Below are 23041 nucleotides of genomic sequence, written 5' to 3' on the forward strand. Positions count from 1 at the left end.
CTGGGAGATTCCTAGATGTTTTTGTTGGATACCCAGGTTCTGTACATGACACCCGAATTTTAAAAAATAACCCCTTTTACCTGTCTAAAAGGTACCCTCACGATGGATACTTTCTGCTTGGCGATGGTGGATATCCATGTTTGGAGACTCCAATCTGCCTAATCACGCCATACATGGAACCAGTGAATGGACGGGAGCAGCAACGATTTAATTACCATCAGTCAAAGGGGCGTACGATAGTCGAGAGAGCTTTTGGTGTGATGAAGACCCGATGGAGGTCTACTCTTTTCAAGGCCTTGGAGGTGAAGCCCACATTTGCGCCTCAGGTTATCGCATCGTGTGCATTCCTCCACAATGTGTGCATAGACAACGGCGATGTCCTTGAACCTGACGATGATGTGGCACAGGACATCATGGCTCCAGGACCTCTGCAGGAAGCCCCTGCACCACATGAGAGGCCAGGGAATGCCACGAGGGACAGGCTTGCTGCCCTGATCACTGGCAATATAGAGGTGCCTCAGTAGTAATGCTTCTTCAAACTTGTAAATAGTTCATTAAATAATTACATTGTTATCATTAAATAATTTTGTGCTGTATTTTCTTATTTATTGTTTATATATTTGTTCTAGATAAAACATTTGTAAAACATGTTGTGAGTTCTTTGTTTTACAGGTATGTAAATAATATGTAATTCCTATTATGTTTGGAAAACTTGTTTGGGATTTTGGGTGTGCTATTACACAGTTTTTTACACATCTGCAATAACATATATAAATAAGTAAGAAACAGAATAGAACAAAGAAATTACTGCTCTGGCTTTATTGACAAGTCTCTCAAATAGGCTGAGGAAACGTTCTGTTTTGGCCTCAGTCTCCTCGTGCCTCTTCTGCTCCTTTGCGGATTCCTGTTTGAGAAATTCCAGGATAGGATTGGTCTTCATGGGTTTCTTCCTGGGAGGCGGTGTTGTGGGATCAGGAGCAGTGGGAGTGGTTGGATGACCAGGACTGGAGGCAGAATCTTCTCCTGGTTCAACGATGCTCTGTACATAGAAAATTAATAACCAGATCGGTTCAGTACCATACATAGTAACATCATGTGCACACTGCAAGCATGCCACAGCAGTTCACCAGGGCCTGAAGGTCCATTCAGACTGAATGTTTTGGAGATCTACAGACATGACAAGTGCACCGGTTTTAGTGTAATTCTCTTACTTACCATCAGTAATGTTGTGGCATCATTGCATTCATTAAAAAGATGCCACCAATGCAGGGGGCTCTAGGCATGGCCTGCCGCCAAGAACCTCATGCATGTCCTGGTAGAACGGCCAGTTGGCAGCTGTTTTTTCCCCACTTTCAGTCCCTGAACCTGTCCTTGGTGTTTTCAGATCCTGCAATAGCAAACATACATGTGCGTGCACACACACGCATACACAGGTGAATAGCTGATATCTAAATTACGCATTAATTTGTAAAGGCAGATGGCGATAACATGCAGCACACATATCTCACCAAATAATTACCTTATATTTCTTTTTTAAATTTTCCCATTTCTTTCCAACCTGCTGTACATTGACCTTTCCCTCCAGGCCCAGCTGCTTGATCAGTGTCCTGTATCAGACAACAAACAATGATGTAGATTAGGCTCTGGTTACAGGACTTAGCAGAGATATTCATGGTTCAATGGTCACTCACTCATATAGCTGCTTGGATGCATATTTCTTTTTCGTGAACTGCTCCTCATTTTCTGCCCTGAACTTTATAAGTGCCCTGGTCTGGTCGGAAGTCCCTAACATTGTAACATTAGACACCGTCAGTCAGCTTGCAACCAACTATCTTTCAACCGTTCAACATTTCGTCCACCTCATATACAGCTCTACCGTAGGTTACGTTTGCCAAAAACTCAAGGCAAATAGTGTTCCTATGTTTGCGAATTTGAACACACGTCAGGCTTTCAGGTTTTGGCAAACATATTTACCCACATGTCATAATAAATAAATAGCAGGGTTTTTTACAACCTAACGTTAACGTTACTCAGCTAGCCAGCTAACTGCTACTCTCAGCATTCACAAGGTGAAATAGCGATTTTTTTCTGACAGTCACATTCTACTAAACTGTAAGGAATACTATTTTGCATAATGCACAGCTAGATATCCTTATGTGTTTCATATTTTTTAAACAGTTATTTGCGAAGATCTACTTACATTTGTAAACTTCTTTCTCGGCAGCCATCTTCCTTCAAACTGGGCATCCTGGGAAATGTAATCTTTCCCTTCAACCGTAGTCTGCTTCTGATCGGACTCGGTGTGAAGGGATTGTTTGAAGGGTCGAACAACACTTCAACTTAGTTCTAAAACAATTGGGACACCCTACCCCTTCACGTGAACGTGCAAATTAAGGGGAAAGGTGAAGTGCGAGGGTGAAGTGGTAGTATTGGGACGGAGCCTTATCCCCATTCTCTTCTGCCTCTCCTTATTGCTGACTCTCCCCTTGCACCACGCCTTTTCTTAGCTTTTGTTGCATTTCTTTTTGGCGTATTACACATTCACACGTCAACTCATCAACACCACTGATCTACTGTCTTTCTATTACATACATTTGTCATGGCCTGCAAGCCAGGTCACAGCAAACTGAATGTAATCTTTTTGTCTTTAAGAGGTTAAACAATACCTCCTTCATTTCCTCCATGGCAATACAATGCAGGATAATTACATTTTGTATATGGTGCTCACAGTTTCATCACCAATTCTCCAGAAATGGTTTCCTCAAAACTCTGTCACTGATGAAATAGTCACTAAGCAAACTGTTAACTTTGTGGTCTGTGTATATGTGGTAGTGAGGGAGAGAGCATCGGAGCAGCAGCCTACAGACAAAGGGACAAACTCATAGCCTTAAATGTAAGTAATGAGTGGGAGCGTACCTGTAGACTCCCTTCTATCTGGGTCCATTGTTGTTCTCTCAGTCCTTGTTTCTTTTCATTCTCCCGCACACCAAAACCTACAGACACAATATCATCTGTTTGATAGTACCAGTTTTGTTCAAAAATATACTTAACAATCCCTTAGCCAGTAACAACTGCACATATTCTATCATTAACTGGACACATTTATGTACAACTTCAAATTATATATTAAACACTTTTTACCACATCAAAGTTCAATACAGAAGAGCCAAATAGTTCCAGCATACTGAGGTTCACTGTAACTTACCTCACATCAGGCTTCAGGAGACTCTGAGACTGTCTGTGTCTGTTTTGATATTTATACTTGAAATCAAAAGCATTTCACACCTGAACAACATGTTTCTGTTGACCTTTCTTTCTTTTCAGTTAGCTTTGCTTTGGTTATCAGTGAATATTAGTCTAGGGTGTACTCAACTCTCCCATCCATATAGTTTTGATGATAGAACTCTAAAATAGTAGCACATTTATTTCCAGCCTCTTATTGACAACACATGCAGATTATATTTGGTTATGAAGGTAAAATCAGGTTGTCTAACAGACAAGATTCAGATGAACAAAATATGGCAGCAATGTTTCTTTATGCACACTATTATGTGCTGATTGATAATAATGACTTTACATGTAGGAAAGCACTACCCGTACACACTGTGGAATGCAAAGAGAGACAACAGTGTTTTGGGCGTTTGTTGTGACAAGCAGGTTGGTCTGGTTTTATATTTTATACTCAACAGTTTCATTTGACATGCCAAAACTTTATCTTGATGACATTTAGCAAATAAATTCATACATTAGTTTTTTGTTTCATTTTACTTAAGTTGATATTGCATGCATGTCAAATCTTTGTACTTGCTGTATCTTAACATAAAATTAGATAAAGTGAAAGAATTACAATTAAAATATAGTAACTAGAATCAGACACTTTCCAACTCAGTAGATGTCATGTTGAGAATCTGAAGGGGTTTTATACACCAGCACACCTCCAAACCATAAACCAAATGAGTAAGAGGGTATTTTCCATGTTTTCTGTCTCACTGTTATATTTATTCACAATACTTACAGACATAAAAAAAGAACAACAGAAACCAGTTGTTCAGGTGCGTGAAATGCTTTCGATTTCTATTTCAAGTAGAGAGAGAGAATCTACTGATGTCCATGCAAAAACATTTTCATTTTATTTGCTTAGTGTTTTAAATGTGTCTGCAATACTTCTGGTGCTAACCCAATTCAGTGAAGATTAATGGGATTTCATTTGTGGAGGTCACAGAAAGTGTTTTTCAAGAAAGTGTGGTGAATAATCCACAGAAAATACTGTGAAAAAAAACAGTTGAGAATGTGTCCTGTGGATTTTCCAGAGTAAGTAAGGATGTTTTTTAGAACGACATGAAACTGATAAAGTCTATTAGATGTCACGTTTTAATACAAATATCTCAAAAACTGTGACGATGAAACAAAAAATAGAGAGATATTCCAGCATGTAAGAATAACCCTCTAAATACCTGTATACCACTCTGTGAATCCTATTTTCTAACATTGTGCCTTAATTTTACAGAATTTAAATCTAATCAGTCTGTATGCCAGTTATTATGTTTTAATTGTAATTCTTTCACTTGATGGACTGCATGTACAAATATTTGTCATTCATGATCAAACTTCTGAACTTAAACATCAACTCAAATAAAATGAAACAAAAGTAATGTTTAAACTGATTTGCTAAATGTCATCAAGACTTGAATCCTCGTAGTTGGAAGAGCTGGAAAGTTTTTACATGACAAACTAAACTGTTGAGTATAAAACATAAAACCAGAACAACCTGTAAACTGTAATAAATCTGTCAGCTGTTATGCAAATAAAACATATTTTTAGTCTAAACTCCATTTAGTGACATAGTTTGAATATCAGCTGAAATATAGCTTTCAGTTATTATGTTTTAATTGTAGTTCTTTCACTTGATGGACTTTTATGTGGAGGTACAGCAAGTACAAAGATTGGTCATTCATGATCAAACTTGTCATCAGAACAACCTGATGACACATCAAACATCCAAAACACTGTTGTCTGTCTTCACATACCAGTGTGTGGGTGGTGCTTTCCTACATGTAAAATAATCCTTATCAATCAATCTGTCAGTACACTGAGAACTACAAGGAAGAGAAGAAGAGAATCATGGCTCCTAGTGAAATTTTCCACAGGGATATTGTTTGATAAGCTAACCTCCATATTCTCAACATAGATCAACAGAAACGGGTTGCTCAGGTGTGTGAAATGTTTTCCATTTCTATTTCAGGTATAAATATCAAGCAGACACAGACAGTCTCAGTCTCCTGTAGCCTGATTTGAGGTAAGTTACAGTGAACCTCAGTATGCTGGAACTATTTGGCTCTTCTGTATTGAACTTTGATGTGGCATAACTTTTTTAAATATAATTTGAAGTTGAAAATAAATGTGTCTAGTTAAAAACGTGCAGTTTTGACTGATTAATGGATTGTTAAATATGTGTATTACTAAACGACCTACTACTATCAAACAAAACAGATGATATTGTGTCTGTAGGTTTTGGTGTGCAGGGGAATGAAGAGAAAAGAGGACAATAGTGGATCCAGATAGACGAGAGTCTACAGGTACATCCCTTTGTTTGTGTGCTGCTGCTCTCATTTCTTTCTCTTTCTCTCACCACCACAAACACAGATCTTTATCTTCACTAAATTGAATTTGTCTTTTACTCATCATCCTCCTTAACAGACCTTTATGTGAGATATTTATGTAGGTATTTAGTTGATACTTCGCCTATTTCAATACAAGTGTTAGAATATTGGACAAACAGAGAGAGTCTCAAACAACATGTTAGAATATAAAACAGGAATTTTCCTACATCTAAAAGCACAATGAGAGAGACTGGGAGTGTCAAAATTAAATTGACACCTGAGTCAATAAGTAATAGAGAGTCAAGAGTCCGTTAAACTGCTGAATATTAGTTATGATGTTTAATAATAAGGGACTGACAGCTCCACAGGACAAATACTCATACTTTAACATTCAGATTTTTAAAACATATTCTCATCTTGTTCGATCTGACCTGAGTTATTAATATATGTAAGACTGCGCTCTCTTTAAATACAGAATATGACCTCTTAATTTCCCATTTGAAAAGCTGTACTGTAGATTGGACACTTGTGCCCTCATGTGGTAGAAAGCTGAACTGCTCAGCATTGTATCACTATGTTTTTCTTGCATTCACTGTGTGCTGTTCGAATAGTGGCGTGGTGCTGAACTATTTATTCATACAACAGATTTAGCCTTTAATCTACTATATGTTTTATTAATAATAATAATAATAATAATAATAATAATAATAATAATAAACTTTATTGCAGACACAGGTCCATATAACACAACATACAGTAAAAATAGTGATAATAATATAATATACTTAAGCACCAAATTACAGAGAATCTACTGATGACCATGCAAAAACATTTTCATTTTATTTGCTTAGTGTTTTAAATGTGTCTGTAATACTTCTGGTGCCAACCCGATTCAGTGAAGATGAATGGGATTTCATTTGTGGAGGTCACAGAAAGTGTTTTTCAAGAAAGAGTGACTGTTACTGTGAATAATCCACAGAAAATACTGTGAACAAAAACAGTTGAGAATGTGTCCTGTGGATTTTCCAGAGTAAGTAAGGGTGTTTTTTAGAACAACATGAAACTGATAAAGTCTATTAGATGTCACGTTTTAATACAAATATCTCAAAAACTGTGACGATGAAACAAAAAATAGAGAGATATTCCAGCATGTAAGAATAACCCTCCACATACCTGTATGCCACTCTGTGAATCCTATTTTCTAACATTGTGCCTTAATTTTACAGAATTTAAATCTAATCAGTCTGCATGCCAGTTATTATGTTTTAATTGTAATTCTTTCACTTGATGGAATTTTATGTGGAGATACTGCAAGTACAAAGATTTGTCATTCATGATCAAACTTGTCATCTGAACTTAAACATCAACTCAAATAAAATGAAACAAAAGTAATGTTTAAACTGATTTGCTAAAAGTCATCAAGACTTGAATCCTGAAAAATTACATGGTTGGAAGAGCTGGCAAGTTTTTACATGAAAAACTAAACTGTTGAGTATAAAACATAAAACAAGAACAACCTGTAAACTGTAATAAATCTGTCAGCTGTTATGCAAATAAAACGTATTTTTAGTCTAAACTCCATTTAGTTATAATTTGTGTAAGTGACATAGTTTGAATATCAGCTGAAATATAGCTTTCAGTTATTATGTTTTAATTGTAGTTCTTTCACTTGATGGAATTTTATGTGGAGATACTGCAAGTACAAAGATTTGTCATTCATGATCAAACTTGTCATCTGAACAACCTGATGTCACATTAAACATCCAAAACACTGTTGTCTGTCTGTCTTCATATTCCTGTGCATGGGTGGTGCTTTCCTACATGTAAAATAATCCTTGTCAATCAATCAATCTGTCAGTACATTGAGAACTACAAGGAAGAGAAGAACAAATGGTTTAGTGATATTTTATAAGCTAACAATGATCTGGCAATGATCATAATCATGGCTCCTAGTGAAATTTTCCACAGGTATATAGTTTGATAAGCTAACCTCCAGATTCTCAACATAATTTAGATTGCTCATTTTGCTCATTGATTCATTTGCTCAGTTATTGTTTTTAGATGATGGTGTTATAGAAACATTTCTGCCATATTTTGTTAATCTGAATCTTATCTTTTAGACAAGTGGATTTTACCTTCATAGCCAAATAAAATATGTTATATCAATAAGAGGCTGCAAATAGTTGTGCTAATAATTCAGAATTATATCATCAAAACTGTATGGATGGAAGAGTTGAGTACACTCTAGACTAATATTTACCCATTATGAAAACAAGCTAAAAAGAAAGAAAGGTCAACAGAAACCGGTTGCTCAGGTGTGTGAAATGCTTTCGATTTCTATTTCAAGTATAAATATCAAAGCAGACACAGACAGTCTCAGAGTCTCCTGAAGCCTGATGTGAGGTAACCTCAGTATGCTGGAACTATTTGGCTCTTCTGTATTGAACTTTGATGTGGCATAACTTTATTTAAATATAATTTGAAGTTGAAAATACTTGTGTCTAGTTAATGATAGAAAATGTACAGTTTTGACTGATTAATAAATTGCTAAGTATGTATATTACTAAACAAACTACTACTGTCAAACAAAACGGATGATATTGTGTCTGTAGGTTTTGGTGTGTAGGAGAATGAAGAGGAAAGAGGACAACAATGGACCCAGATAGACGAGATCCTACAGGTACGCTCCTATTCATTTACCACATTTAAGGGTAGGTTTGTCTCTTTGTTTGTGTGCTGCTGCTCTCATTTCTCTCTCTTTCTCAAAGTTAACAGTTTTCTTAGTGCCTGTATCATGAAAGTGAGTTTTGAGGACATCTGGGAATCTGGTGATGTAAAATGTAATTCTCCTGCATTGTAGTGGCATAGAGAAACTGAAGGAGACATTAGTTAACTGTGTAAAGACAAGAAGATTACATTCAATTTGCTGTTATTAACCAGCTCTGAGGCTTTAATAAATGAAAAGGAATACATACGATTGTAATGAAAAATCAATCAATTATATTATTTTTTTTAGAAACTGAACGAGACGTATTTATCAAATGTATGTAATAGAAAGACAGTAGGTAAGTGGTGTTGGTCAGTGGATGTGTGAATGTGTAATATGCCAAAGAGAGGAGCCACAAAAGCAAAGGAAGGTGTTGTGAAAGGGGAAAGTCAGCGATAAGGTGAGGCAGAAAGGAATGAGGGTGAACAATACTCAATGCATTCTGGAAGAACAGGTGCCAGGCACACCCACTTGCACTACTTTCATCTCCACTTACCGGCACTTGAAGGGAGACAAAACCCAAACACAGCAACCATGAGGAAAACACAAATCTAAGGGCCATGGCAAAATCAAAGGGCCATCACACTGCATGCTAGAGCTATGTGTGATGTAGCTTAAAACAACATTGTGGTACTTAAAATTCAAATAGGTTTTATTTTAACAGGTTTAATGTAGTTTGAATAGTTCTGTCATTACTATTGTCTTTCCCTCAGAGTTCATTAACTATCTAACCCTAACCTCTCCATGTTTCCCCCAGAAAACTTGACAATAATTAAGCACCAACTATAGTCTCACAAAAGCGCCACTCTTGAACTACTGTCCAACACTAATGTTTTAATACTAAAAATACAATCAAAATAAATGGCAAGGCAAGGCAAGGCAGTTTTATTTATATAGCGCATTTCATACACAATGGCAACTCAATGTGCTTTACATAAAACAGAGACATTAAAACATACAATTAACCCCCCCCCCACCCCCCATAATAAAAACAAAGTACAGAAAAATAGAAAGACATACATAAAATTCTAGAATTGAGCATTAAATATAAGATTGCAGCATAAAATAATGATTTGCTTTAAAATCATTAAAAGGACATAGAGTGCAAATGAAAGATTAAAATGTAAAGTGCTTTAAAAGAGCTCAATCATAAGCACAGGAGAAGAAAAGTGTTTTTAACCTGGATTTAAAAGTGTTCACGGTTGGGGCTGATTTCAGTTCTGCTGGTAGTTTGTTCCAGTTGTGTGCAGCATAACAGCTAAAAGCTCCTTCACCATGTTTAGTTTGAAGTCTGGGCTCAACTATCTGACCTGAGTCAGTAGATCTCAGAGCTCTTCTGGGTTTATGTTCTACTAACATGTCATTAATGTATTCTGGACCTAAACCATTCAGTGATTTGTAGACCAGTAGCAGAACTTCAAAATCTATTCTATAGCTGACTGGGAGCCAGTGTAAAGACTGTAGAACTGGAGTAATGTGCTCTGATCTCTTTGTTCTGGTTAAAACTGGAGCTGCAGCGTTCTGAATGAGCTGCAGCTGTTTAATGCTTTTTTGTGGGAGTCCAGTCAGAAGACCGTTACAGTAGTCGAGTCTACTTGAGATGAAAGCATGAATCAACTTCTCCTGGTCTGTTTGAGACATAAAACCCTTCACTCTAGATATGTTCTTAAGCTGATAGAAGGCTGTTTTGGTGATTGATTTGATGTGACTGCTGAAAGTCAAATCTGAGTCTATCAGCACGCCAAGGTTTCGGACTTGGTCCCTAGTTTTTAGAGAGAGTGACTCGAGATGTTTACTGACAGCAATCCTCTTCTCTTTATTGCCAAAAACAATGACCTCAGTTTTGTCCTGATTTAATTGAAGGAAATGTTGGGTCATCCAATTAGTTACTTGCTCTAAACAGTGACACAGTGACTGTTAAATAAATGTTTGCACCTGATAACTTAAGTAAAATCCTGATGGCACGTGAATCTTAATGCAAGACTTGTAATGCTGGTCACATTGTAAGATAAATAACAATAATTTTTTTTAAAAAAAACCTCGAAAATCAACCAAGAGAGACTGACCACTCTAAAGCCAAGGGGGACAGAGGCTCACTGATATTAAGAGGTATGTATCATTTGGCCTCTCCTACTTTTTTTGGCACATTGTATGTTGGATCCATAGGTTGGATCACTACATGTCATCCTTCTGGGTCTCTCAAAGAAGACTTCCAGGGCTTTCTGGTCAATCTCAGCTACAGGGGTCCATTTATTTTGATCCTAAGGCAGGCAGCAAGGCTTTTCCCTTGCAGCCCGTTTCTTGGTCTATTGAAAAATAATCACATATCTGACATTAGGAAATGTATACATACATAAACTGCTAGCGGAGAAGTGAAAACAAAATAATCACAGTGTATTATCCTGTTCTTTGACTTTATTAAAACAGGTAACAGCATAACTTATCTAACACTGAATGTAATAGCGGTGTTCTACTACTAAACCAATGTGAAATTAGTGCACTTAATATTGTTAATATTTTCACGTAGTACAAAACAAACAAAATAAAACTTACCATACTTGGTCACGCACAGCCATCCGTTGAATTTCGGGTCCACCGACCGATTTTGATTAAATCCGGCACGGAGAAGGCTGCTCAGGTGAACCAGCGGGTTTAACGTCTCCACCTTTGTTAGTCCGACTTCGGAAGAAAAATCAAGTAGCCTAGTTTGCGTGTAGTGACAGTCAGTAGTTTGTGGGGTGTGGGGTATTAGGTGATAAAAAGACAAATGACCTCAGACCCGCCATGTTTTCACGTGTTAATAAGTTGTCGCCATTGGACTTTCAACTTTTTTACTGGGGTATAAAAAACTATTTTGAATAAATAAATAAATGATGCTTAGCCTGGCGGTGGGAAACCCTGCTGTCTGTAGAAATCTGTGATTGTTTATTCTCAACCATTATTATTATTATTGGACACTATAGTGGAACACTCTATGTATTAATATTTCTTGTTGTAATTTACATTATCTAGTGAAATGAGTCATTTAGCAGGAGGTTTGAACACTTGCAGATCATTGTATGTCACATTCTCATTAGGAGCTGAGCCCTCCTAAAGGTCTGATCCTAGAATCGCCCCTGGTTTTATTGATCTGATTCACGGCTTTCTGACTGTCAGCGCTCCCTCTCTTCATTCACTCTCTAGCTCACTCGACCACAGCGTCAGTAGATCCGATGTTTCGGTTTAACTGGTGACCGTGTTAAGTCGTGACTGTCTCACATTACAAAATACGTTACGAGAGGTGAATGACTCTTCTGGCACAATTGAACTTTAGCATAACTTAGATAGTAAACACAGATGAGTATTTAAAATGGATTAAACTACTAAAGGCTTTTAAGAGAACACCTACGTGAAAGTCGCCATTTAACACGGTAATCAATGAAACTGAAACACCGACTCTGTGACTACCTCTGTATCCGCTTACTGGTGGGACAACTGTCCTCCGTTTAGTGTCTGGACCTTTTATACAGAACAGAGGAAAAAAGTATCAACTGACAAATGACAGCAAACTATAACAGAGGTTAACGTTAGTTTCTCGTCCTCTGCTCAGTCTCAGCAGGGGCGGAGCTGAGTCCTCCGTATGCATCAGAAGCAGAGACACCGGTGGCTGGAGGTCTTGCAGCAAGCAGCCAATGACCAGACTGCCCACTGCTGCAGATGAATCTCTTGTTTACTGCCCAGTAGGACAGAAGTGTTGTAAAAACTGTTGTGCTGTACTGTTGATGTTGCAACATGATCCAGCTCACATGTAGTAAGCTGGATCATGTTTCTCCAAATTGAACCTGGTCTGGAGCAGGTTGGCAGTGTAGCCCAGGATGTTGTGGTTATCAACACACAACAACAGTTAAAAGTGAGCTTTTGTCTTTTTGACATTGGTAACGCTAATCCAAATATAGAAAGGTTACAGGATGACACACAGTCCAAATGATTAAAGTTCACTAAAATGTATTAAATCAAGTTTTTACAGTCTCTGTACTTCTTGAAATGAAACTCCGATAGGCTCCAGCTTTACAATATTCTCTTTCATCTCTCTGCAGAACCAACATGCAGTGACAGTCATTCTACTAAAATGGACAAGTATGAACAGGTGAAGAAAATTGGGAAAGGTGGATTTGGAACAGCCAACCTTGTCAAATCCAAAGAGGATGGACACCAATATGTCATCAAGGAGATACATGATGACATATCTGATGTAAGCACCGTATGCAACATGTTCCACTATTTCAGTGTTCATTTGATCTCTTCTTCACTACTTTCCTCTTTCACTTTATCTGTTCTCACTTGGACAGATGTCAGCTGAAGAGAGAGAGAAAGCTCAACAAGAAGTTGAAGTCCTTTCCAAGATGAGTCATCCCAACATTGTCCAGTATAAGGAATCTTTTGAAGGTATGAATGATCCAACATCTTAGCTGTAACCTCAAAGAATCACAGAGATCATCGACTGCAAAGATATCCTGATACACAGATGTTTGCCTGTATGTTCCTTATGCTGTATAAAATATCTTTTAGAGAGGAACTGTCTGTGTATTGTGATGGACTACTGTGAGAGTGGAGACCTCTCCAAGAAGATCAACTCTCAGAAAGGAGAACTTTTCTCAGAAGAGCAAGTAAGCTACTAACTCTTCAAGATAATGATGGATGTTTAGGATCTGCCTATTAATCTTTACGGTGAAACTGTTCAACATGTGGATACAATTCATCAAGTAACACTTTCTATTTCACTTCACTGTATATGTATTTAAAATGTATTTAAAATCTTGTCATGTCCTTATATACGGTCGCTAGATAAAGTGTAAATATTCTCAAAATTGTGTTTGACATTGCACCTGGTCAAAGCTGATTACTGATGTGTATAAATAGAAAATAAAAAGAGGAACATGTCTGACAACAAAATTATTCCAACTTTATGGGCGACCGTGTCTTATTTCCTGGCTTTTTCTGTCATTATAGTTACAAATGATGTGTATAGTTCAAGTTGATACTTTAAGTATGTCTTCACGTTCCTCTGTCTTTCTTAGATCCTGGACTGGTTTGTGCAGATTTGTCTGGCACTAAAACACATCCATGATAGAAAAATCCTCCACAGAGACATCAAACCAGAGGTATTACTTCATACCTCTCATGATCTTGACTCAGTGATGCATTTTTATGTGTGTTTTATACTTTGATGATAATGACATCACATCTCTTTTATGATGTCTGCAGAACATATTTTTGACTAAAGATGGGACTGTACAGCTTGGGGACTTTGGAATTGCAAGAGTGCTGAACAGGTTTGTAAAATATTGTGGATCTGCAGATCTCTGTAGAGCCAATATTAAAATGGAAATAGTTAATCATAATACAGTCTGATTTCTATTCTCATCTTATTTCTAGCACTGGAGAACTGGCAACAACATGCATAGGAACAAGACTTTATCTTTCACCAGAGATGTATGAGAAGAAACCATATAACAACAAAAGGTAATAATGTTTTTGTCTTATTTATGGTGTAAAAGAACATTTAATAATAATCAGGTGGACAAGTTCTCTCCTCACTGCACTGACTGTAAATCATTCAGGATGACTTCTGGGAGTTGTTAAAATATATCTTCTCTTTACTGAACAAACCTGTTTGTTAAGCAAATATCCCTTTTAGCTTGAAATCACTTTTATGTATTTATCACTTACTATTTATTATTGCTCATGCTTTAGGATTTTTTTAAAGGGTTATTTAATAGGTTTTACTTGAATGGTTTTATGTAGCTTATTATATTTTTTCTTTACCTTGTGCTTTAATATGTCCATGTTTATTTAAAAATATGTGCAATATTCAACTATGAGCAGTATGAAACTCACCTACCTCATTGAATACTTATTGTGTTCACTGTTTGCATGTTTTGGTCCTGTCACTGTCTGTCATGTTTATTGTTTATGTGCAGCTATATTCAACACTTTTAGCCCAAGACAAAGTTCCTTCAGGACAATAAAGTTAATATTAATTTATTTAATTTAAAGTCACATCAACATCAGGGACAACAATGGCCATAAGTCCAGAACTCCATCATTCAATAACTCATAAAGTCTGATATGTTGTGTTTTTTAAATATAATAATAACAATAACTTGCAGCTCAACGTGCTTTACATTTGAAACAATAAAATAAGAACAAACAAGTACAACAAGTAAAATTCAAAAGCATAGAGGGAAAACTGTACTAAAAACTATATTTAAAAAAAACCTAATTAAGACTAATTCAAAGCTTTGCCGTAAAGGTACACGGTCGCCCATAAAGTTGGAATCATTTTGTTGTCAGACACAATTTTGAGAATATATACACTTTATCTATCAAGAATAAATCACATTTTCACAATCATTTCATGGAAAGAGGTAAAAAAAATATTTCAACTTTATGGGTGACCGTGTATATTTTAAGTTCTTTTTGAAATATGTCCACAGAGGTTGCCTGTATAGTTTACAGGGTGTTCCACACTTCTGGTGCAAATATGAAAGCAGCTTCTCCTCTTCCTTTGTGGAGCTTCAAACACGATAAAATGATCAGCTGTGGAGGATCTCAGGACTTTCTGTGGTTGATAGGATTTTTTTATTTTTTTATTCAAAATCAATTCTAAAAGAAACAGGAAGTCAGTGCAATCAGCTAAAATGAGAATGATGTGATCTCTTAGTTAACACACTGTTGGGTTAAAAATGGCCGTACTTTGGCAACATTTCTCAGGTGCAAGAAAGCTGCCTGGATCACTTTACTAACATGGGGTTTAAAACGAAATATCTAAACTTTTCACTTGAGATTTGGTCTGATGAGCTCCTGAGTTTACTAAAAATGGTATTTCAGTATAAAATCAACGTATCTCAATTTTGTCCTCATTCAGTTTGAAAGAGTTTTCACTCATCTCATGACTTACATTATGGAGGCCAGACAGGCAGTCATGGAGTGAAGGCTGTCTGGGTTTGTTGGCTCAGTGGAGATTTATTATTGGGTATCGACTATGTCATATATTGGAACGTTGTTAACAAACTTAAACCTCTCAATCTCAATGTCAATTTATATTTTTCTCAGTAATGAAACTGAGATACAGAGAACTGATCCCAGCCTGTCTGTTTGTCTGCTCTCTCCTCTGACTTTCAGTGATATTTGGGCCCTTGGCTGTGTCCTGTATGAAATGTGCACTCTTAAGCCTGCAGTAAGTATCCTGTGTGTGAGAGGTTAACTAATTCATGTAGATTGAATGTATCATAAACAGTATTGCAATGCTCTCTCACACAATGATTTAGATCTCTTCTGTGTGTCTAATGGTTGACAAACAAGAATGGGTCATCCTTTCTTTCCTCCTATTTACTGCAGTGGTTATAACTACATGTTTTTCCAAGTGTTGTTTTTGGCGGCCTATTTTACTTTTAGTTTTAGTCTAGTCTTTGTGTCAAGCGGTCGTTTTAGTTTTTATACTAAAACTATTTAGTCATGTTCATACTCCTTTTAGTCTAATCAAGTTTTTCTAGTCGACGAAAAGTCTGAGCATTTTAGTCTAGTTTTAGTCAGAATTGTCCCTGACTATTTTAGTCTAGTTTTAGTCAAAGAAAACTGTATTAATCTCTTTCCAGCAGGGGTGGATTGGCCATAGGGAGTACCGGGATTTTTCCCGGTGGGCCGATCAATAATGGGCTGCCCGTTTTTTATTTTTTATTTGTTCATTTAGTTTTTGCTGCGTCTTGCCATGGTAACTCCATACAGTCTATGGGTAACTCTCCCGGCCCAGGGACAGAGATATGCACCGGCCCACAGAGCTCCGCTGCAGCCTGCAGACATAGCAGAGGCCCATTGGCTTGTCTGTCTAAAGGATACCTAAGGCTACACAGACCCAGGAGTCCCACCCACGCATGTTCTAGTCCGCCCCTAGCTTTTATTAACCACTTAACCACTATTTTCATCAAAGGATTCCACACACAATTTCAAAACTGCAAGTTTACAACTCACATGTTGCAATGTGATGTGGTTTGAGCATATAGACCTGATATTTTCACAATTTTTGATCATTTCTTCCTATAATGACTTCCCCCATATCAGGTCAGGGTTAGGGTTAAAGTGTTTTAAGTGTCAACATGCACCTTTCTTCATTGATCTAACAACATAACATATATGTAATCTATGATGCTTTACATATTTTTTCAGTCAGTGTTTATGGTTTATTGCTCGTTCAACAGTTTCACATGATACAGTTAAAACTAATTCAAGCCTATTCAAGTCTCCAGAATATAAGGGATATTGTTCAGTATACTATTGTTATTAAGGGCTTGTGTGTTTAAATGTACATCAACGCGAGTTGGCACAGTATCTGCGTGCGGATTGTAGTGGGCCGGTTTGGACCAAAAGGTCCAGGGCCCAATTTTTGTCCCAGTCCAGGCCTGCTTTTCAGTAATGTTAGTCTATCTAACCCTGTCAATATAGTATAAGTATCTAGTGGTAGAGAGATGAAACCAACATTTTCTTTTAGCCAAACCCAATTGTTAGCTTATAGATTCAAGAATACATCCATTTCAGACACGGAAGACGCTCTGATTTGAATTATTATGTTCTACAACATATTTATTTTACCAACAAAATATGTTACAAGTACACACACATCCATTTAAATAAAAAGGCACCACAATGACTCCCAGGAAGGATGCTGTAAGCCCTTTTTTAGTCCAATATATCCAACCCTGTTGTTATTCTACGTGCTTTGGCCAGGTTTTGTTTGACCTTTTCTTTTTCTTCTTTGTACATGTTTGTACATGTTGTACATGTTTTGTACATGTTTTCAATTAAGTTTAACATTTTCTGTCTTTTTGGCACTTTAAACTTTTTGTCCATTTTTGCCATCATGGCGATGAACTCCTCATCCTCAACAATTTGTGCTGGGAGTCCTGTGCGGCCTATCTACTGTGCGATCCCCTCCTCTTTGGTGCGTTGCTCTGGGGAGTTGCTGCTGTACATCTTTGTGGCAAAGAAATCCACAGCACTAGTAGTTGGCTTGTCCATTGGCTTGGGTGGGACTTGCTTCACTGAAGCTCTTTCTGGAATCTAGAACAGAAATAAATGCAGTGTCAGAACAGAAGCAGCACTTGTAAATATTAAGCTATCAGACATTAACATTTACAGTAGTTGTTTTGTTTAAATTATTATTTATAATTTAATATTACTTTAACAACTCAGGGACTTCCAAGCAGTAACATGTTTGAGCACTTTTTTGCATTGTCAATTTGAAAAAATGTTTTTGTTTTTGAATGAAGGGGTGGAAATTTTAAAAATACTTTATGCCTCTTTGATATAAACCACTGCAGCTGTAGCTAAAAGCTGATTCTCCTCCATTTTTGTAAAATTTCTGCTGTGCATGATGGGAAAAAACCCCTAAAATAATCAAGTTGTAGTCTTGTAAATAGTGACCCTATAAGATTCACAGTCTTTGTAAAATCTAGTCTGAGACTAAAAACTCTAAACACTAGTCCTTAGATGTGAGCTGAGAGTCTTTTCTAAATCTTTTCAAAGTCTTCTGGTGTGTGGGTAGCATTAGTCACACAATCTCTCTCTCGCTCTCTCTCTCTCTCATGTTAACCCACGTTTCACTCTTTCACAACAAATACGCAAACACACGTTTGTCCATGTCGTTAGCTCCAGTCGCTAACTTCTACTGGGAGCGTACCTATGTTCCCTGATCGTGGCTAACTCGGTTGCTAGCTCAGCGGCTAACTCCGCTGTTAGCTCGGCGGCTAACTCAGCTAACAGGCTAACTGTAGATGGGATCATCCCTATGTTCCCCGGTCACATACAAAGCAGGGAACATAGGACCCAGGGAACATAGGGATGATCCCCTTCTACTAAAACTTGCAGCTAGAGTTAAAATGTGAAACATTAACCAGTCTCGTCAGTTGGCATTTGGCATGAACTTTCTAAAACATAAATGAACGTTACAATGATGTCTTGACTTACCTCAATTTCATTATGGAATGCCTTGAGATGTCTCTTAAGATTCGTGGTGTTTTTCCCTGTGATTTTGTGGCCGCATTCCTCCCCATCTTTTTCCACATCACATTCTGTTTTCTTTTCCACGTCTATGTAACGAAAGTGTGTCCAAATGTCGTGTCTTCTTTTTCTTTCAGTCCCAAAGACAATCCCCGGCTGGGCGGCCATTGGTCCCTTCCTCTGTGTCACCTTTATTTATTAAGTTGTGTACCTGAGCTGCATTTTCAGAAATGAATCCAAATACCTCTCGTCAGGATTGAGGAAGTGACGTCGCTCAGCCCCAGAGGAGTCATAGGAAACAGAAATACACGGCAAAATAATGATAATAAAAGCTATTAAACGAGACGAAACAACGTCAACGTCAAGTTTTTGTCAACGAAAATGAAGAGACATTTTAGCATAGTTTTTATTTTGTAAACCACATTTTCGTCTCGTTTTTATTCGTCAACAAAATGGGATTACACATTTTATTATTGTTATCGTCACGTGATCAGCATTTTCGTTGCGTCTCGTCTCATTTTCGTCACGTGATAAAGGTTCATTGACGAAGATATTTCGTCATAATTTTCGTTGACGAAAGCAACACTAATGTTTCCTCTCAGTTTGAGGTTGAACCTTGGGAGCAGCCACGTACGAAGATCCTTCGTGGCTCATACCCTCCTGTGTCTGATCACTACTCCCAAGAACTGCGTTCCCTCTTGAATCAGCTGTTGAAACGTGATCCTGAAGAGAGACCCTCAGTCAGCAGCATACTGGAGGAACCTTTCCTCTGCTGCAGGATACAGAAGTTCCTCACATCACAGGTGGAGAACACAGTTGGTTTGATACAGTCTGAATTTACATAAAGTAAATTGTCTTTAGTCACAAATAATGTATTCTCTACTCATTCCAGATCATTGCTGAGGAATTTGGCCATGCTTTTCTTCACAGGGCAGGTAAGGAAACTATTAATCTCTATAAATAATTATCTGCATATAAATGGAGAATCTGTTGGCAAGGAACAAGATTTTAATATTGAAAGCGTTTTGGTTTCTACTTATATGTTTGGTTTACTGTAAATAGTAAATGTAGGGAGTTAAAGGAGCAGAACTAAGTGCCAAGTGTCATCTGGATGTAGATTAGCTGAAAAAATATTGATGTTGGTGTATTGTGTGGACATTCGATTAGTGTAAGTAACTTGTCCTTACCATTTGCTTTGGCTAGTAGCAAACTGAACAGTAAACAATGACAGGTGTCATGTTACTGAAGAGCATGTCTTGGCCTGAGTATCCAGTGTAGCTGCTGTCTACACCTGAAGCCCAGAAACATTGGCCTGTAGCTGATGGGTCCCGAGATTGGCAAAGTCATGCTTTTATATATACAGTACTGTGCAAAAGTCTTTGGCCACCATTAGACTTGTTGTTTTAGCAAGGCTATCATTTCCATTTTTAATTATTTCTCAGTCTCTTAATTAGAATACAACCAGAAAATACAGGAAATGTGTATGCAGTATTAAAACACAGAAGGGAAAAAAACAGAAAAGAAAACAGCTTCTATAGGTTAAAGTGGAGGTATTTAGTGTGACCTCCTCTTAGGGCTGGGCGATATGGCCTAAAATCAATATCACAATATATTGAGCAGTTCACCTCGATAATGATAAATGGACGATAACTAACACCAGAGCAATAGATATAACATATGTTATATCTATCGCTCTGACTACCACCACCCCATGCGCTAAAAAAAGTTTGGCCACTAGATGGGGCTGTGGCAGCATAATTTCTCCACTTCAAGGTTAGACGTATTGCCAGTCTTTTTGCACAACTTACATTTTACATCTTTCTGAGCAGTATCTTCCCTTTTGAAACCAAAATGTTGCCACACGATTGAAGACACGTTTTTCTTGGGAACAAGCTGCTGCTCTTCCTCCTCCTCCACCAGGTGTACCTCTGCCGCCAGCGCTGCAGCTCCCGCTTCGACGTTTGAACTGTCCTCCATCCATCTATCTATCTATCTATCTATCTATCTGTTTATTTTGCTATAAGTCATATGTCAAGTCGAAGAAGAACCAACCGTGTACCAAAATGCCGTGTGCGTAATGATATATGGTTCAACTCTTTTACGCACCGGGCGCACGCAGGTTACGCTTGGAGTTTGTTTATGGACAGCTAAACTTGATAGCTTAGTGTCATACACCGTTGGAAACCTCAGACTATTGGCTAAAAGGTTATCAACTTAATTTCACCGAATATTTCCATAGGCTGGAACAGCTGTCAATCAAATCCACGTTGTCATTGTCGTCGGTCACATGTCCTCATTGGCTTTGGAAACATGTACTGCCTAATCCTAAGCACCGATTGGCTTGTGTGTGGTGTCCATAGACTGGTGGTGTCGAAGCAGGAGAGGCTCACGGTCGTAAACATCTAGTCACGTGTACTCTGAGATGGACGTGCAGGTCAGGAAATTACGTAAACGGACCGTATATGGTTTGTTATTTGTGTTATTACGTTACGTGTTGGACTAAATACATGGACATATTGAGGAAAGTATTTCGGTTTTATGGAAACGGATTTCATATTTCACAAGAATGGATACTTGGCGAGCTGTACAGAAAGTCCTGTGTCATAAGATGATCGTTGTGGATAAAGGGAAGACTTTGAAGGTATGTAGGCATTATAGCTTTTCTCACTTAGCTGAGTGGCTAGCCAAGCTAATCGCTGATACTATTACGGCTGTGAGCAACCATATAAGTCGTGAGTGGTCTCGAATGAATTAGGAGAATCTAAGCTTTCCAACAATGTATGGCATGAGTATATATGTTTAAGGGTTGGTGTTTAAAACATTCAGAAGAATGTGTGGCTACCTCCTAACATCCGTCCCGTCCCGTAGGTGGAACAGCGTGCGTTAAGAGGTTAAAAACCGAATATACCAACATAGGTTATCGTCGTGAATTTCGGTATTGATAAATTTTCGGTTTATCGCCCAGCCCTACCTCCTCTTACACTTGAATGGAGCCTTAATTAATAATAATATTTAATAATTAATGTTAAATTTTGTGTACATAGTTCCTGTACTTTGTTTGTTTGTTTGATGGTGGTGGCCTAACACTTTTGTGTGTGTACTTATATATATATTACATATATATATATATATATTACATATATATATATATATATATATATATATATATATATATATATATATATGATATATAATATATAATAATAATAATTATATATATATATATATATATATATATATATATATATATATATATACATATGATTATTATTATTCATAATATATATCCAGAAACTTTTCATACCCCTGGCAAGTTTTTTCTTGATTGGAAATGACACAGACATCTCCCAGAAGATAATAAGACGATGTACAAGAGGCATCATTGAGGGGAAAAAAATATTTCTCAGCTTTTATTTGCATATGTATATATATATATATATATATATATATATATATATATATATATATATATATATATATATATGTATATACATACATATATATACAGTATATATATATATTTTTTGGCACCCCTTCATTTTTTGCATAACCTGTATAATATCTTCAGAAATAAATGGAAATGTACCAAATTTATATCATCAGGATCTTTTAATTGGAGGTCCAAAGTAATTTTACAAAGAAAATTGTTTTTTCAATTTACTAGAAACAGGAAAAAACTGCATGTGCAGCAATAATGGCACCCCTCTTTAATATTTACGTTTCTTGTAGCCATCTATAAGCTTCTTGCACTTCTTAGCTGGTATTTTCTCCCACTTCTTCCTTTGCAAATTGTTCAAGCTCTTGAACGTTTGTAAGTTTCTTTTCTCCAATGCCAGATTCCACTCATTCCAAAGATTTTCAATCAGATTGAGATCAGGACTCATTGCTGGCCATTTTAAAACAGTCAATTTTTTCCTTTTCAACCATTCCTGCGTGCTTTTGGATGTTGGCTTTGGGTCTTTGTCTTGCTGGAGGACCCATGATCTTCGCCTCAAACCAAGTTTTCTCACACTGGACTGGGTTGGACATTTCGCTCTAAACTTTTTGATAATTCCCTGATTTCATGATTCCTGTGATACGGTCAAGGCCTCCAGTACCAGATGCAGCAAAGCAGCCCCACAGCGTTATGGATCTTCCACCAGGCTTTACTGTTGGTAGGGTGTTCTTTTCCTTGTAGGCGTCTGTAAACAAACTGTTGGAGTGCATTGCCAAAAAACTCTATTTTTGTTTCATCTGTCCACAGAACATTTTCCCAGAAGGATTGTGGTTTGTCCAGGTACTCTTTTGCAAAGATTAGTCATTCCTTTTTATGTCTTTTCCTCAGCAATGGTGTCTTCCTTGGCCTCCGCCCATAAAGCCCTGTTTGGTTTAGTGTGCAGCGTATGGTACTTGTTGAAACCATGACCCCAGACTGTTCCAGGTTGGCCTTCAGGTCTTTGGATGTTTGACGTAGTGTTCTTTCCACCATTCGCACCAACCTTCGAAGACTTCTCTCATACATTTCCCTCTTCCCCCCACGTCCAGGGAGGTTCTTGACAGTTCCATGCTTGGCAAACTTCTTAATAACATTATGCACTGTTGAAACAGGGATACCAAGGTCTTTGGAGATGGCCTTATACCCTTTGGAGGTCTTGTGTTT

General features: G+C 37.4%; 1 protein-coding gene across 1 annotated transcript; it reads left to right on the plus strand.

Moving 5' to 3' along the window:
• The first annotated feature begins 12475 nt into the window (after positions 1-12475).
• On the plus strand, positions 12476-22699 carry LOC128368259 (serine/threonine-protein kinase Nek1-like). The gene is made up of 11 exons (XM_053329080.1): positions 12476-12598; positions 12696-12792; positions 12916-13013; positions 13425-13508; positions 13612-13679; positions 13783-13869; positions 15532-15586; positions 19005-19205; positions 19295-19337; positions 22489-22556; positions 22646-22699. Exons 1-11 carry the CDS (start codon positions 12476-12478, stop codon positions 22697-22699), a joined length of 978 nt encoding a protein of 325 aa, XP_053185055.1.
• The last annotated feature ends 342 nt before the right edge of the window (positions 22700-23041 follow it).

Source organism: Scomber japonicus, chromosome 1 (genome assembly GCF_027409825.1).
Source record: "Scomber japonicus isolate fScoJap1 chromosome 1, fScoJap1.pri, whole genome shotgun sequence".
NCBI lineage: Eukaryota > Metazoa > Chordata > Actinopteri > Scombriformes > Scombridae > Scomber > Scomber japonicus.

Coding starts and splice junctions, on each gene's coding strand:
- LOC128368259 (XM_053329080.1), top strand. CDS start 12,476: ATGGACAAGTATGAACAGGTGAAGAAAATTGGGAAAGGTGGATTTGGA. Junction 12,599..12,695: donor TACATGATGACATATCTGAT/GTAAGCACCGTA, acceptor TCACTTGGACAG/ATGTCAGCTGAAGAGAGAGA. Junction 13,509..13,611: donor ACAGAGACATCAAACCAGAG/GTATTACTTCAT, acceptor TGATGTCTGCAG/AACATATTTTTGACTAAAGA.